The sequence below is a fragment of the Drosophila suzukii genome, chromosome Y (assembly GCF_043229965.1).
Source record: "Drosophila suzukii chromosome Y, CBGP_Dsuzu_IsoJpt1.0, whole genome shotgun sequence".
Classification (NCBI taxonomy): domain Eukaryota; kingdom Metazoa; phylum Arthropoda; class Insecta; order Diptera; family Drosophilidae; genus Drosophila; species Drosophila suzukii.
This window is the reverse complement of record NC_092085.1, coordinates 1,803,837-1,818,644: the sequence shown is the minus strand read 5'-3', so window position 1 is coordinate 1,818,644 and position 14,808 is coordinate 1,803,837. Positions and strand designations below refer to the sequence as shown.

The 14,808-nt window shown below is 54.9% G+C and overlaps 1 protein-coding gene across 1 annotated transcript; it reads right to left on the bottom strand.

Annotated features, from left to right (window-relative positions):
- Positions 1 to 296: 296 nt before the first annotated feature.
- LOC139353612 (mediator of RNA polymerase II transcription subunit 15-like) lies at positions 297 to 13,763 on the bottom strand. The gene is made up of 5 exons (XM_070997966.1): positions 13,694 to 13,763; positions 1,720 to 1,802; positions 1,312 to 1,641; positions 933 to 1,241; positions 297 to 362 (listed from the first exon to the last, which is right to left on the bottom strand). The coding sequence occupies exons 1-5, from the start codon at positions 13,761 to 13,763 to the stop codon at positions 297 to 299; spliced, it is 858 nt and encodes a 285-aa protein (XP_070854067.1).
- Between the last annotated feature and the right edge of the window lie 1,045 nt (positions 13,764 to 14,808).

The following is a 14,808-nucleotide window of genomic DNA, read 5'->3' as shown; positions in this document are numbered from 1 at the left end:
TATATAAATAATCGCCAGTTCGATGTCACCAGGGTAAAGTTCACCCTAGCCCGTTGCTGCTACCACCGCTCCACCTACAGATCCTTAACCCGGATGTCGGCACTCTGCTGCCAATGGTCGAACACGCAGTGAGGGAAGGCCTTTCCAATAGATCTTACAGGCCTTGGTCACATCGTTGTCATGCTGTATCCTTCAGACAGATCTCCAAATGCGGCTCACCGGTACCGGCAAAAATGTGCTCTCCGGACTTCTCGATGATGCACTGCATCATTGGACTTGGTCAGGCGCTTCAGACCCTACGCCAGCTTGGGCAGATCGGTAGGGTTCTTGGGCTCCACAGGGGATAGGAGGAGCTTCTTGACCTGAAATCGAATGAGAAGATAGTACGAAATTAGTAATTTCAAATATGGTATTCTTCACTGTTTAATCTGTAAAAATTTTAAATATTCTATAAGTGTATGAAGATATGTAAATCACAAATTACATTGACAATTATTTTCTTTCCCTGCCGATTCGAGTAAGGGTCGCGCCCCTGTAACTGCTGTAGTTCCATGACTATACCGTTGCATTGCAAACTCACATCCTTGATCTGCTCTGAGGGACAGCTTGGAAAACTAGAGGCGCTTTAGTCTCCTCTTCACAGCCGACGGACTGGTGTACTTTTTGTGGCCAAGGCAAGATGATTACCTGGTGAATTCGACGCTCTTATTCGACGTCGTTGACAAGGTCTTACAATCGTCTATCTCAGATGAAACCTGCTAAGGACTGTGTGCCCGCTTGGGCGTGCTGATGGGAGCTGGCCCGGTATTCGCGGGAGAAGCATTGATGAGGGCTCTGGAATAGTGTATCGCTGAAGATAGATGTCTCCGAAATAGTGAGGTTGTTACCGTACAGAGATAGCTCTAAGAACTTGAGGCGCTTCAGTGATAAACCCTTCCATGCGTGGTGTCCATTGAGGAACTTGCCTTTTCATTTGCTGGGCGTTCCGGACTCTGCAGTTGCTCCCCATCGACCACGCCCGCGGTATAGAAGGTTTGCTTAATCTCGAGCCCAGGCGGCAGGTTGAACACTAGATTTTCGCCACCACCGCTGACATCTACTGTCGATGCCTCGTTGGCAAAGTCCAGCTGGCGCTGCTCCTGCTTCACCTGCAGCTGCAGCACGTTCTTTATATCCTCCTGCCCCGCTCCATCGTCCTCCAGCTTTGTCCAACAAAGGTTCTGATGGTGCTGTTGCTGCTGCTGCAGGGTGCTTTGTATCACAGATGAATAGGCCACAGTAAGGGGCGCCTGCCTCCGACCGCCTTTGTACCGGGGACGCCGTCTTGTGGACGATCACCTGGGCCTGCGGTGTGCTGACCACGTCCACGGCATGTAAATTCGTGATGGGCGATCCATCTGCGGAGCTCAACGCCGGGCTCGCATATTGCGCCGGATAGGATCCCGCCGGAACTGGCACTGCCAGCGGCACCGGACTGCCATCCTGCTGCTCAACTATTGTCGCTCGGAACGGCTGGCCATCCTTGCGCGTCACCTTGACCTTCCGGCCATCGATCATGTAAACGGTGTCCGGCTCTGTTTCCGCCTCGGCGATCTCCTGTTGCAGTTGCTGCTGGAGCTGCTGCTGTTGTTGCTGCGCTGCCTGCTGTTGTTGTTGCAGTTGGATCAGTTAAATCGAGTCGTTGTAGGCTTTTAATTGCTTTTCCTGCTTAATCTGCACTTTGTCGGCCACCAGGTTGAGCTGTTGCTGCTGCGCCTGCTGCTGTTGCTGTTGGGCCTGTTGTTCCTCCAGAGCTGCCGGCGCTGGCGGGCACGATGCGGTTGTAGGCGTAGGACCAGGGACTGGAGTTGGGATCCATGGTTGGCTTGGACTCTTCTACTGCTGTTGGCTGGTCATTTTTAGACGTTATAGAATCGGAACTGTCGGTCTGCTCGGGCCCAGCATTATCTTCACATCGGACTGCACAACGCTCCAAATAGCACGAGCGGTTTTTATGTTGAATTTCGGACGCAGCGTTACGTTTTTTTAGATTCGGTGCATAACTTGTTTGTGGATGAAACAATCTCCAAAATGCCCGCTCTGCTGCCCACCGGCCAAGGTGATTTGCAACTTTCTAGGTAAGTTTTCGCATTTCCTCACTCCTTTCTATTTCATCCTTTCTCTCTCCAGACGACCTCTCTCGCCTCTCGTCTCTCTCTCTCTCGCCCTTCAATCGTCCTCCGCCGGCTGAGCCTGGCTTCACGCTGGCAACACTCGAGAGCTGGTGTGGAGAGGACTTCGCATTTGCTTCGCTGCAGGTGAGTATTTTGGTGTCGTTTGGCTGCTTCCTGTATTAACCCAGTATGAATTTCAGGATGCTGGAGCTGCCATGTATGCCCCTTACTTCTGGCCCCTGTTTCAGCCGCGTTTCCCGTTTATGCCGGTTTTCAAACTCCGTTTTGTTCATTTTATTCAAATTTTATTTCGGCCGCTCCTCGAACACTCTCGTGCCCGCCAGCCCCAACCTCTCTCCAGACGCGCACGCTGCGCCTGCCGCCCATGATGCGAGCCTCCTGTACCACCGGTGCCTCCGCGATCCCTTCGGGCCACTCCGGCTCCGCGATCTCTCGCCATCGCTGGCCCTCCGGCGCCGACACCGTCCGCGACAACTTCGGCCGGGCCACCACCTCGGACACTTCGGGCGCCGAGTGCTGCCGCTTGAGCGGAGGACGGCCGTTTTCCACGGGCTCAGGCCACACCCAGGGTCCTCGCTCCAGAGGCTCCGCGGTTACTGCGCTCCCGGTAGGCGTTGGCGTCGATGGCCCTGTCCTTGGCGTCGTTGGTCCGGTGCTCGGCGTCGGTGGTGCCCACTGCTCCGGTCTGCCACGGGTCCTGGGGTCCAGCGGGCTCACCCGGGGACCACATTCTTTCCAGATCCGGGGTTCTTCCGTCGCTGCCGTCTCCTCCGCGGGTCCCTCCGGGCAGGTCCAGACAACCGTCTGCTGTCGCCACCTTACCCCTTCGGCCACGAACGACCGGGTGCAGTGGCTCACGTGGGCCGCCGGTATGTCTGTCCGGATGTGATGCTGCTGCGGTGGTGGCTGCTGCTGCGGTGGTGGCTGCTGCTGTGGTGGCTGCTGCTGATGTGGTGGCTGCTGCTGCGGTGGCTGCTGCTGCGGTGGCTGCTGCTGCTGCGGTGGCTGCTGCTGCGGTGGCTGCTGCTGCGGTGGTGGCTGCTGCTGCGGTGGCGTCCACTGTGGTGACCCCTCGTACCGCGGTGTGGGCGGGATTTCGGGCAGCCACCGCGGAGGCGAGGGCGCCCAATCGTCTGCCACTTCTTGCGGCGCTGTCGGAGCTGATCACCGGATCGGGGACGCCCCGCCCGGAGATCCGCCGCGAGGTTCGGGTAGGCCGGGCTGCCGACCATCCTTGCCCCGGGCTAGATCCTCCGGACGGCTGGTGGGCAGCCATCATCCTGCGCGCTTCGCTCCTCGTCACACGTGTGCTCATTATGCTAGTTGATTTTGATTGTGCAGCTGGAGCCTGGGCTCCCGTTAACGACACCTCGGTTCCGAGCCTTCCTCTTTGCTCAATCCCGCTATTTCCATCGGCCTCTCCTTCTTACTACCCAGATCTACGGTACAGCTCTTCCGTCTTCCCCCTTCCTTCGGCAGACTTTTGATGCGTGTTTTTTCTTTTCCTCCGATCAGTCCCAATCGAGACCTTAGACGCTCTGGTTCGCTCCCTTTGTGTTCTTCCTTGGAATTTGTTCGTAGTATCGTTTGGGAATCCTTGCAGGTATCCTTAGACTCTTTCCGTAGTACCCTTTGGGAATCCTTGGACGTATCCTTTGACTCCTTTCGTAGTATCCTTGGGGCATCCTTGGGGGTATCCTTGGACTCCTTTCGTAGTACCCTTGGGCATCCTTGGAGGTATCCTTGGGATCCTTTCGTAGTGTCCTTTGGTCATCCTTGGAGGTATCCTTGGACTCCCTTCGTAGTATCCTTTGACCATCCTTGGAGGTATCCTTGGGATCCTTTTGTAGTATCTTGGACTTTCAATGTTGTTTTGCGTCTGTTGTGGTTGCTTGCTGTGGCCGCTCTCTTGTGTTTTCCGTTTGTTGCTGTTTCAGCTCGCTTACGTGGATGGTCCGCTCTTTCTTTGTGTTTATGTGTCGTATTTTGCAGATTACTGGTGACGCATAACCTATGACTTGGTAAGGTCCCTCGTATCTAGAGGCCAATTTTGCTGCGAACCCCTCGGCCACTTTTGATAAGTGGTGTTCCTTGGCCCACACGACGTCACCCACCTCTGGCGTCCATTGCCTCCTCCTTAGGTTATAATGCCTAGCCTGGTCCTGGGATGCTTTCTCCAGGTTCCTTACAATCTCGAAGATTTCCCTGAGTTTGTTTGCTTTCTCTTCCGGGGTCTCTGTCGGTCGTCCGTTCCCTACGGTTTCTCTGTCGTATAGGGCGCTCGGTAGTCTTGGTTCCCTGCCTTGGGTAATGAACGACGGTGTGTAACCTGTGGATTCTGAAACGCTCGTGTTTACTGCCAGCATGATTTCTGGCCATTTTTCGTCCCAGTCTCTTTGGTTCTGTCCTGCGAACTGCGCTATCATTGTTTTCACCGTCCTATTGGCTGTCTCAGTCGGGTTCTCCTGTGGGGTGTATGGAGCTGTGAACTGTTGCTTGGCTCCCATTTCGGCCAGGAAACTCTTGAAAGTTTTGCTGGTAAACTGGACTCCGTTGTCCGTTATGACTATTTTGGGGACCCCATACCTCGCGATTATACGTTCTTTAAAAGCTTTCTTTAGGGACTCGGCCGTCGCGCTTCGCAGCGGCACCAACTCAGTCCACTTGGAGAACCGGTCTATCAATACCAGCAGCATTTGGTTACCGTGCTTCGAACGCGGCAGGGGTCCGCAAAGTCCGCACATACCGTAGCCCATGGTTCCTCTGGCACCTGCGTAAGCGTTTTCCCTGCCATTTGCATCTGATTCGGCTTGAATCTCATGCATGTCTCTCATCCTCGCACGTGGGCTCGGGCGTCCCTGTGCATTCCTGGCCAGTAGTACCGGGCTGCCAGACGTGCTATTGTCTTTCGGCCTTCTACATGGCCAGCCGCCGGTGAGTCGTGGTTCTCCTTCAGCACCGTTTCCCGTAGAGCTTTCGGGACGCACATCTTCCATGTTGCAACATCTTCGCTGCCCGCTCTATGAGGTATATTCCTGTACAGGGTGTTACCCTCCATCACGTAGTCCGGATACTTTTGCGGCTGTGTCCTTATCTTTTCGCGCATTTCCAGAATCCAGCTGCATGCTGCAGAAGCTTCCGCCGCCGACGTCTCCTTGATCCCTCGAAACGTTTCCGGCAGTGGCTGCCTTGACAAAGCGTCTGCCACCACGTTGAGTTGCCCTTTCCTGTACGCTATTTCGAAGTCGTACTGCTGCAACTCCAGGGCCCATCTGGCAATCCTCCCTGAAGGGCTCTCTATGCTGTTGAGCCACTTCAGCGCCATGTGGTCGGTTACTACTTTAAAGTGGTAACCTTCCAGATACGGTTTGAGCTTTCGGATTGCCCAGACGATTGCCAAGCCTTCGAGGAGCGAGATTGCTACGTCGAGACGTTCGGGATTGGGATACCAGGAATCTCCGAATTGAGACGCAGGTAGCTGAGATCCAGAGGGCTTCACGCGGCTAGGTCAAGGCGGTCGATTAACCCTGTCCACAAAGTCCTGGAGTTACGCCTGGAAAGAGTATACCAAGCCAGAAGGGAGAGCGGTCGATCGGTACGGTCTCGAGTGGAATTATCCAGGAGAGCCCTACGGATTCGACTTTCGAGGTCCCGGAGCGGCGTGCCCGAACCCCGAGTATAACAAGCCAGAAGGGAGAGCGGTCGATCGGTACGGTCTCGAGTGGAATTATCCAGGAGAGCCCTACGGATTCGACTTGCGAGGTCCCGGAGCGGCGTGCCCGAACCCCGAGTACCAAAAGCCACGCGGAAACGTCCCGGACAAAAGGCAAAAGGGTGAGGCTAGGGTGGAACGTTCGTTTACACTAGGCGTGGAAGCGAAGTAAGGCGCGAGGCAGCTTCCTGGCGTTCCGCCTTGACTGTCCGCGCGGGCTGAGCAGAAACCCCAGTGGGACCATCCGAAACAGAGCAAGGGTCAGGCGGCGGTGTGTCGAAAGGAGCGATCCTGGAGAGCGCAGCTTCTGTTCACCCTAGTCTGAGAATGGTGACGCTTCCCTAAGCCCGTACGGCCGATACCCCTCGCGAGTCCGAGTCGGTACCAGCAGTCACCAAGTCACGCGTGAGAAGCGATCAGCGAGCGAGCGTCTTCAGGGAGCTGCGAGGCTCTTCAGGGAGCGGCGAGGATCTTCAGGGAGCTGCGAGTATCTTCGGGGAGCTACAGGACAGGAGCACCGAGTCATCAAGGCGAGAGGTCGTCGAGTCAATCAGGACCGTCGGAAGCACCGAAGGTCACAAGCAACGAGTCCAGGCCAACCAAGCGACTAAGACACTTGTAATAATATACCCGCAATAAACCCAATACGAACCCGTGAATTCTGTGCTTCCTCAATGAGCTACTGGGCGGTCACGTTAATATAAATTTGGTGGGACAAACAAACAATATACTGAGCTAGCCGCACGAATCTCGTAGCGAGCAGACCATAAAAATCAGTTCGTTACATCTGGCGCCCAACGTGATTGTCCCAACAGTGAGAACAGCACAATAAAAATGAGAAAGAAGTGGATTTACCGCCTCAAGAAGGAAGACTTCGCCCATGTCGCACAGAGGCTCAACGTCGCCCTGGAGGGCAGGCTAGACGACATGAGGAAGGCGCTATCGGAATGCTACTCCGAAACAGAGAACGATCCACAACTCGTCGACATCTGGGACGAGCTGGAGGCGACATACTACGACAGAGCCGGCCCAAGCATTACGTTAACAACCGCCGAAGGGGACAACCTGGTGGCAAGCCTGAGCATTGACAACATGCAAAAAGAGGCCCACAGGAGAGAATCAAGCCAAGAAAAGAAAGCAGCAGCGCTGACCCCGAGGCCAAGCCAGGCGGACTATGCAAAGGTCGCTAAGAAGGTCCGCGAATGGTCGTTCAGGTTCGACGGGGCGGAAAAACCATTCGAGTTCCTGGAGCAGGTAGAATGGTCCGCCAACACGTACGGTTTGGAGCTTGATATGATCCCTCGAGCGATGCCGGAGTTGCTAAAAGGAAGGGCTTTGAAATGGTTCATCGCCTACAATAAGCAGTGGAGAACTTGGGTAGAATTCATTGAAAGTTTCCACACTTACTTCCTGCCAAGAGATTTCTTCACCAGGCTGGCGGTCCAGGTCCGGCAAAGGAAGCAAGGCTTGAGCGAGTCGTTCAAGGACTACATGATCGACATGCAGACGATGGTGAGGCCACTTAGCTATTCTACGAAAGAGACGTTAAGGGTCATTAAAGAGAACTGCACCCCAAGCCTACGGATGTTCTTAAGAGCACACAAAGTGTCGGACCTGGACACTCTAATGATCCTAGCCGATGAGTACGAAGAACTTGAAAAGGAACGGGAAGTCTTCGCACAGGAGAACAAGTTCTCAAAGACAAAGTCGGCGTCACCAACACAGGTGACATGCAGGAGATGCGAGGTGGTAGATAACCAGGACACACGAGGAAACGACCAATGGTCACCACCACACCAAGCCAGACGACAGCAGGCAACAGACGCACCACGCGGAGGCCATTGTGCACCACCCCCACAGCAACAGAGACAGCCAAACAATACCTTGTGCAGGCCGCCAAGCAACACACAGAGGCCACAAGATGCCACCCATATCACAGACCCGCAGGAGGCCTGTCGGAAATGCGGTGGGAACGGACACTGGGCTAGAGGATGTCGAAACCAGCGGCTGCTGTTTTGCTGGATAGGAGCGTCGATTGCTGCCAACGATCGGGAAATGGCCAGCGATCTCCGCCGCAGAGAGGCGAGCGGGGATCGCACAATGCCACTCCAAACTAACGGGCAAGCTAATCGAGGAGGAGCAGCAGTTGTCCGCAGCTGTGATGACTAGTGGGAACAGCTACAAAGCCATAATCGACACCGGAGCAACGGCAAGCTTCGTCAGCGAAGAATTGGCGGACAATATTGCTGCTCTAGGAAGGATTACAAGGACGAGACGGCAAGTTAGGTTGGCAGATGGAAGGTGCGGCGGAATTGATGCGCAGCTCGAGGTGGAGGTCAAATTCGGGACCACAAACAAGTGACCATGAGCCTGTTGGTTTTACCCGGAGTAGTGGATCCATTAGTGCCCGAGGATCCAAGGATGTTGGGATGGAACTTCCTGAAACAAGTCGGAAGCGAGATAAGGTGTGCTGGACACGAGATAATAATACCAACCAGGAACCGACACAATAAATGGCTCGAGGAGAAGCTATCAGTAGCAGTCGTTCAACAAGTAGACGAGTTGGACGATACTACAGCATTCCTTGAAACAGAGCTGGCAGACTTCAGCACAATGTCGGGAACATCGAATCTGGCAGAACACCAGATCAAAAATGAAGGACGACAAGCCAATCATGCAGAGATACTACCCAAAGAACCCAAAATCTCAAGGGGAAATCAACGCAAAGGTGGACGAGCTTCTCCAAATGGGGTTCATAGAGCATTCAAAAAGCCCTTACAGCTCCCCCATCGTGATGGTGAAAAAGAAGACAGGCAAGTGGAGACTGTGTGTCGACTTCAGGCAGATCAACGCGAAGTCAGTTAAGGATGCCTACCCAATGCCTCGCATAAACTACATCCTGGACCAACTAAGGGAAGCGCGGTACATCAGCAGTTTGGACCTGAAGGATGGATACTGGCAAATCCCACTGGAAGAGAGTAGCAGGCAGTATACGGCGTTCACGGTACCAGGCAAAGGTCTGTTTCAGTGGAGGGTAATGCCGTTCGGACTTCACTCGGCGTCGGCAACGTTTCAGCGAGTTTTGGACCAAGTAATTGGCCCCGAGATGTCACCTCACGCATTCGCTTACCAGGATGACATAATAGTGATCGGTCGCACGCTGGAAGAACACAAAAGAAACCTGAGAGAAGTGTTCCGGCGTCTAAAAGAGGCAAACCTGAGGCTGAATCCAGAAAAATGCCAATTCTTTAAAAAGGAACTACTGTATCTGGGACATCGAGTGACAAGCGAGGGAATAGGAACAGATCCAGAAAAAGTAGCCGCCATAGCCGAACTGGAACCGCCATCGACCGTCAAAGAACTTCGGCAATACCTAGGAGTAGCGTCGTGGTACCGCCGATTTGTACCAGATTTTTCCAGAATCGTCAAACCCCTGAACGACCTGCTGCGCAAAGGCAGTAAGTGGGAGTGGACACCAGAGCACCAGATGGCGTTTGAGGAGGTTAAGCCCGGAGCTTGCCCGGACTTCAGAACTTTCATCCTGCAAACAGACGCCAGCGACTACGGCATCGGAGCGATACTGACCCAGGACACCGAAAAGGGCGAAAGAGTAATCTCCTACTCAAGCCGAACACTGAACGGCGCGGAAAAGAACTACTCGACAACGGAGAAGAAGTGTTTGGCGATCGTCTGGGCGATCCGGAAGCTCAGGCCATATCTGGAAGGTTACCACTTTAAGGTAGTAATCGACCACATGGCCCTGGTGGCTCAACAGCATAGAAAGCCCTTCAGGAAGGATCGCCAGATGGGCCCTGGAGCTACAACAGTACGACTTTGAGATAGCGTACAGAAAGGGTCAGCTAAACGTGGTGGCCGACGCATTATCAAGACAACCACTACCGGAAACACTATGAGTTTTAAAAGAGGCATCGGCAACTACAGCTTCAGGAGGATGCAGCTGGATCCAGGACATGGGCGAAAAGATAAAGACCCAGCCGCAGAAGTACCCGGACTATGTTATTGAGGGTGAGACACTGTACAGAAACATACCTCACCGAGCAGGCAGTGAAGACGTCGCGTCATGGAAGTCGCTACGAGAAGCAGTGTTGAGGGAGAACCACGACGCACCGTCTGAGGGACACGTAGGAAGCCGAAGGACAATTGCACGGTTGGCAGCCCGATACTACTGGCCAGGCATGCACGAAAATGCGAGATTTGCATGCGGTTTAAGCCCAATCAGATGCAGGCGGCCGGGAAGAAGTTGAGCCAAGTGCCGGAGGAACCATGGGAACGGTATGTGCAGACTTCGTTGGACCCCTACCAAGATCTAAGCACGGGAACCAAAATCCTGCTGGTCATGATAGACAGGTTTTCGAAATGGACGGAACTGGTGCCCCTACGCAGTGCGACAGCAGAGTCGCTCAAGAAGGCGTTTAGGGAGCGCATAGTCGCAAGGTACGGGGTCCCGAAGGTGGTCATAACGGACAACGGAGTGCAGTTTACAAGCCGTATCTTCAAGAGTTTTCTGGCTGAGATGGGTATCAGACAACAGTTCACCGCACCATACACACCACAAGAAAATCCGACCGAGCGAGCGAACAGAACGGTCAAGACCATGATTGTGCAGTTCGCAGGGCAGGACCAGAGAAACTGGGACGAGAAGTGGCCGGAGATTATGCTAGCTGTGAACACGAGCACATCGGAATCCACCGGCGTTTCTTACCCAGGGAAGGGTAGACGCAGCAGCCTATAGGATAAGGAAACCCTAGGCACTGGACGAGCTACGGAGACCCCTGAGGAAAATTCCAACAAACTAAGAGAGGTATTCGAGATCGTGCGGCGAAATATGGAAAAGGCGTCCCAGGACCAAGCCATACACTACAATCTGAGAAGGAGGCAATGGTCACCAGCGGTGGGCGACATAGTGTGGGCCAAGGAACATCACCTGTCCAAAGCGGCCGAAGGATTCGCTGCAAAACTAGCCCCGAGGTACGATGGCCCTTACCAGGTCGTAGATTTCGTCTCTCCAGTGATCTGCAAAATTCGCCACACACAGTCGAAAAAAGAAAAGACAGTTCACGTTGGCGAGCTCAAGCAACAACTAAACGAGCAGACAGCAGAAACGTCAGATGTCTAACAACGGGTACGAGGCGACAGGATTAGGCGTCAGGCCGAAGCGAGAGTCATCCATACGCCACACGGAAAGGACAATCAGGATAGCACAAGGACATGGATAAGGGTTTCTCGTTAATCCAGACTGCGAGGCCAAAGGATTATGCGTCAGGCCGAAGCGAGAGTCATCCACACGCCACGCAGAAAGGTCAAGGACGTGGATAGGGATGGAAGGTGATCCCGACCGCAAGGCAACAGGATTCAGCGTCGGGCAGTTGCCAGAGTCATCCGCGATAACGCCAGGTGGAAGGGACACTTAAAAAACGGCACAAGGATACGGGTAACGTAGAAGAGAGTATGCGCGGAAGGAGACAAGCAACACAAGACGCGCAGTCCAGACATACACCGCAGCATCCGGAGATTCTATACGGAATGCGCCGGACGAGCTCGTCTAGTTGTTACCCGAGGAAAAGGGGAGGACGGTGCAGAATCAGATCTACACCGTAGCCAGCTGGTCACAAAAAAAAAAAAAAACAGAAACACGCACCACACCAACAGTTGACTAAAAACAAGAAAAAGAACGGGGCATGCATGGGCCGCACCAGCAACCTGAAATTTAAAGGGGTCTTAATGCAGGAAAGAGAAACGGACATCATAAATACTTACCTGCTGTCCTGGTTGCGAAGCGAATGCGAAGTCCTCTCCGCACCCGCTCTCAAAAGCTGCCAATGTGGAGTCAGATGCTGCCAACAGAGGACGAGTGAAGGGCGAGAGAGGACGAAAGGATGAGATAAAAAGGAGTGAAGGAAATGCAAAAGAAACTTACATACCTATGAAAGTTGCAAAATCACCACGAGCCAGGGAAGGGGGCGCCTCGATAGGCGATCGATTGGCACTGGACGATAGTGCGATCGATGGGCACACGACAATGGAAATATCGGCCAAGGTGGAAATATCGCAAACGAGCAGGTGGCAACGCCGCACCGTCGGTATCGATATGCGAATAAATATCGATCACGCACGAATGGTGTGACCAGGCGGAGGAAACATGGAAAGGAGTGAGACGCAGCAACGAGCACCGAGCTGGGATCGATAGCCCATGAGTATCGATGTCCCAGTGGAGACACGGGAAACATCGGCGCGGGAGATTTAAGGTACTACGAGGAGGATGATCAGCGCTGTAGAAGCTCAAGGGAGTTAAGAGCGTCGAGGGAGCATCGAGGGAGCAACGAGGGAGCGCCGCGGGAATCACAATGACTCGAAGGCTAGGACATGCAAGGAAACGCCGGAGAGTAGAAACAAGTTCTAAATGTTTCCCGAAGGGGGGAATGTGAGGAGTTGAATAACTCCCCACAAATAGAAGCAGCAGCAGATGGCCGGCCGCTTACCAGTTACGCGGCGAATTCGCGTAGTAACGGCGCGGCGAGGAGAGTTTGGAGACTTGGATGGAGAGCGAGAGAGTTTGGAGACCAAGGATGGAGATCGAGAGAGTTTGGAGACCAAGGATGGAGATCGAGAGAGTTTGGAGACCAAGGACGGAGAGCGAGAGAGTTTGGAGACCAAGCATGTTGAACGAGAGAGAATGGAGACTTCGCGGGCAAGGCAAGAGTGCCATGTGCAAAACAGGATAACGGAACTCCACCGGACTTTGGACTCTCCCGTGAACTTTGGACCGGGAGAGGAAGTGCCACATCTCGGCAAAGGAGCGGCACACAGGCGTGCCACAAGCAGCACGGCAATCAGCGGAGTGGCAGCAGTGGGCGGAGCATCTATTGGAAGCGGTACGTGAAGGACAAGTGGGTCAACCAGGAGGCACGGACTTTGGACCCAGAGTGGAGAGATCCTTTTTTTTTTTTTTCATTTTATTCAAATTTTATTTCGGCCGCTCCTCGAACACTCTCGTGCCCGCCAGCCCCAACCGGACGCGGAACGCGCGCTCCTCTCTCCATACGCGCACGCTGCGCCTGCCGCCCAGGATGCCATCGCTGGCCCTCCGGCGCCGACACCGTCCGCGACAATTTCGGCCGTGTCACCACCTCGGACACTTCGGGCGCCCAGTGCTGCCGCTTGAGCGGAGGACGGCCGTTTTCCACGGGCTCAGGCCAGGGTCCTCGCTCCAGAGGCTCCGCGGTTACTGTCGCGCTCCCGGTAGGCATTGGCGTCGATGGCCCTGTCCTTGGCGTTGTTGGTCCGGTGCTCGGTGTCGGTGGTGCCCACTCCGGTCTGCCACGGGTCCTGGGATCCAGCGGGCTCACCCGGGGACCACTTTCTTCCCAGATTCGGGGCTCCTCCGTCGCTGCCGTCTCCTCTACGGGTCCCTCCGGCTAGGTCCAGACAACCGTCTGCTGTCGCCACCTAACTCATTCGGCCACGAACGTCCGGGTGCCGGTATGTCCGTCCGGATGTGTTGCTGCTGCGGTGGTGGCTGCTGCTGTGGTGGTGGCTGCTGCTGCGGTGCCTGCTGCTGCGGTGGCTGCTGCTGCGGTGGTGGCTGCTATCGCTCGAGCTGCTGCTGCTGTGGTGGCTGCTTCTGCGGTGGTGGCTGCTCGAACCTCGACCGCCCGGTCGTGCTGGCGTCCACTGTGGTGACCCCTCGTACCGCGGTGTGGGCGGTATTTAGGGCAGCCACCGCGGAGGTGAGGACGCCCAGTCGTCTGCCACTTCTTGCGGCGGGATGCAGGGCTCGGGCGCATACCTCGGCGTGGGTGCTGCTCCTCCTCCTCGGCCATCCGCAGTTGGGCCTGCCACTCCGGCGACTCCTCCATCTCCTTTCACCGCCGCTCCTCACTCCGCCTTCGCGCCACGCACTTTCGTCGAAACTCCCACGTAGCCGCTACCACAGCCTCGGCATGGCTACTGGGAGCCAGCTGGTCCTGGGGCGGCTCTTCGCTAGCCCACTCCACCTCCGCCTCGCCAGTCGGGATGCGTCCGTCGGCCCGGTTGACCGCTTTGGGAAACCGCCATCGCCGTTGCTCCACCCGCGGGTCCTCCACCAGCTCGACGTCGCTGTCGGAGCTGATGACCGGCTCGGGGACGCCCCGCCCGGAGATCCGCCGCGAGGTTCGGGTAGGCCGGGCTGTCGACCATCCTTGCCCCGGGCTAGATCCTCCGGACGGCTGGTGGGCAGCCATCATTTTGCGCGCTTCGCTCCTGGTTATGCGAGTGCTCATGATGCTCGTCGATTTTGATTGTTCAGCTGGAGCCTGGGCTCCCTTTAATGACACCTCGGTTCCGAGCCTTCCTCTTTGCTCAATCCCGCTATTTCCATCGGCCTCTCCTTCTTACTACCCAGATCTACGGTACAGCTCTCTGCTCTGTGCCGTCTTCCCCCTTCCTTCGGCAGACTTTTGATGCGTGTTTTTCCTTCCTCCGATCAGTCCCAATCGAGACCTTAGACGCTCTGGTTCGCTCCCTTTGTGTTCTTAACGTTCTCCTGATGTCCTTTATGTGTTTCATTGCGCCTTTGTAGATGCCCTGTAGTATCCTTGGAGTCGATTTGTAGTATCCCTTTCGAATCCTTGGAGGTATCCTTGGAATTTGTTCGTAGTATCCTTTGGGAATCCTTGCAGGTATCCGTGGACTCTTTTCGTAGTATCCTTTGGGCATCCTTGGAGGTATCCTCGGAATCCTTTCGTAGTACCCTTTGGGCATCCTTGGAGGTATCCTTGGACTCCTTTCGTAGTATCCTTTGGGCATCCTTGGACGTATCCTTTGACTCCTTTCGTAGTATCCTTTGGGCATCCTTGGAGGTATCCTTGGGATCCTTTCGTAGTATCCTTTGGTCATCCTTGGAGGTATCCTTGGACTCCT

What these genes read in the sequence shown, in the direction of transcription:
- LOC139353612 (XM_070997966.1), bottom strand. Translation starts at nt 13,763, where the DNA reads ATGGAGGAGTCGCCGGAGTGGCAGGCCCAACTGCGGATGGCCGAGGAG. An exon ending in GGAGCAGCACCCACGCCGAG is followed by an intron (nt 1,803 to 13,693) that starts GTATGCGCCCGA and finishes CGTGCCCGCCAG; the next exon opens with CGCCGGCAGCTCTGGAGGAA. An exon ending in TGGACACCACGCATGGAAGG is followed by an intron (nt 363 to 932) that starts GTTTATCACTGA and finishes ATTCGATTTCAG; the next exon opens with GTCAAGAAGCTCCTCCTATC.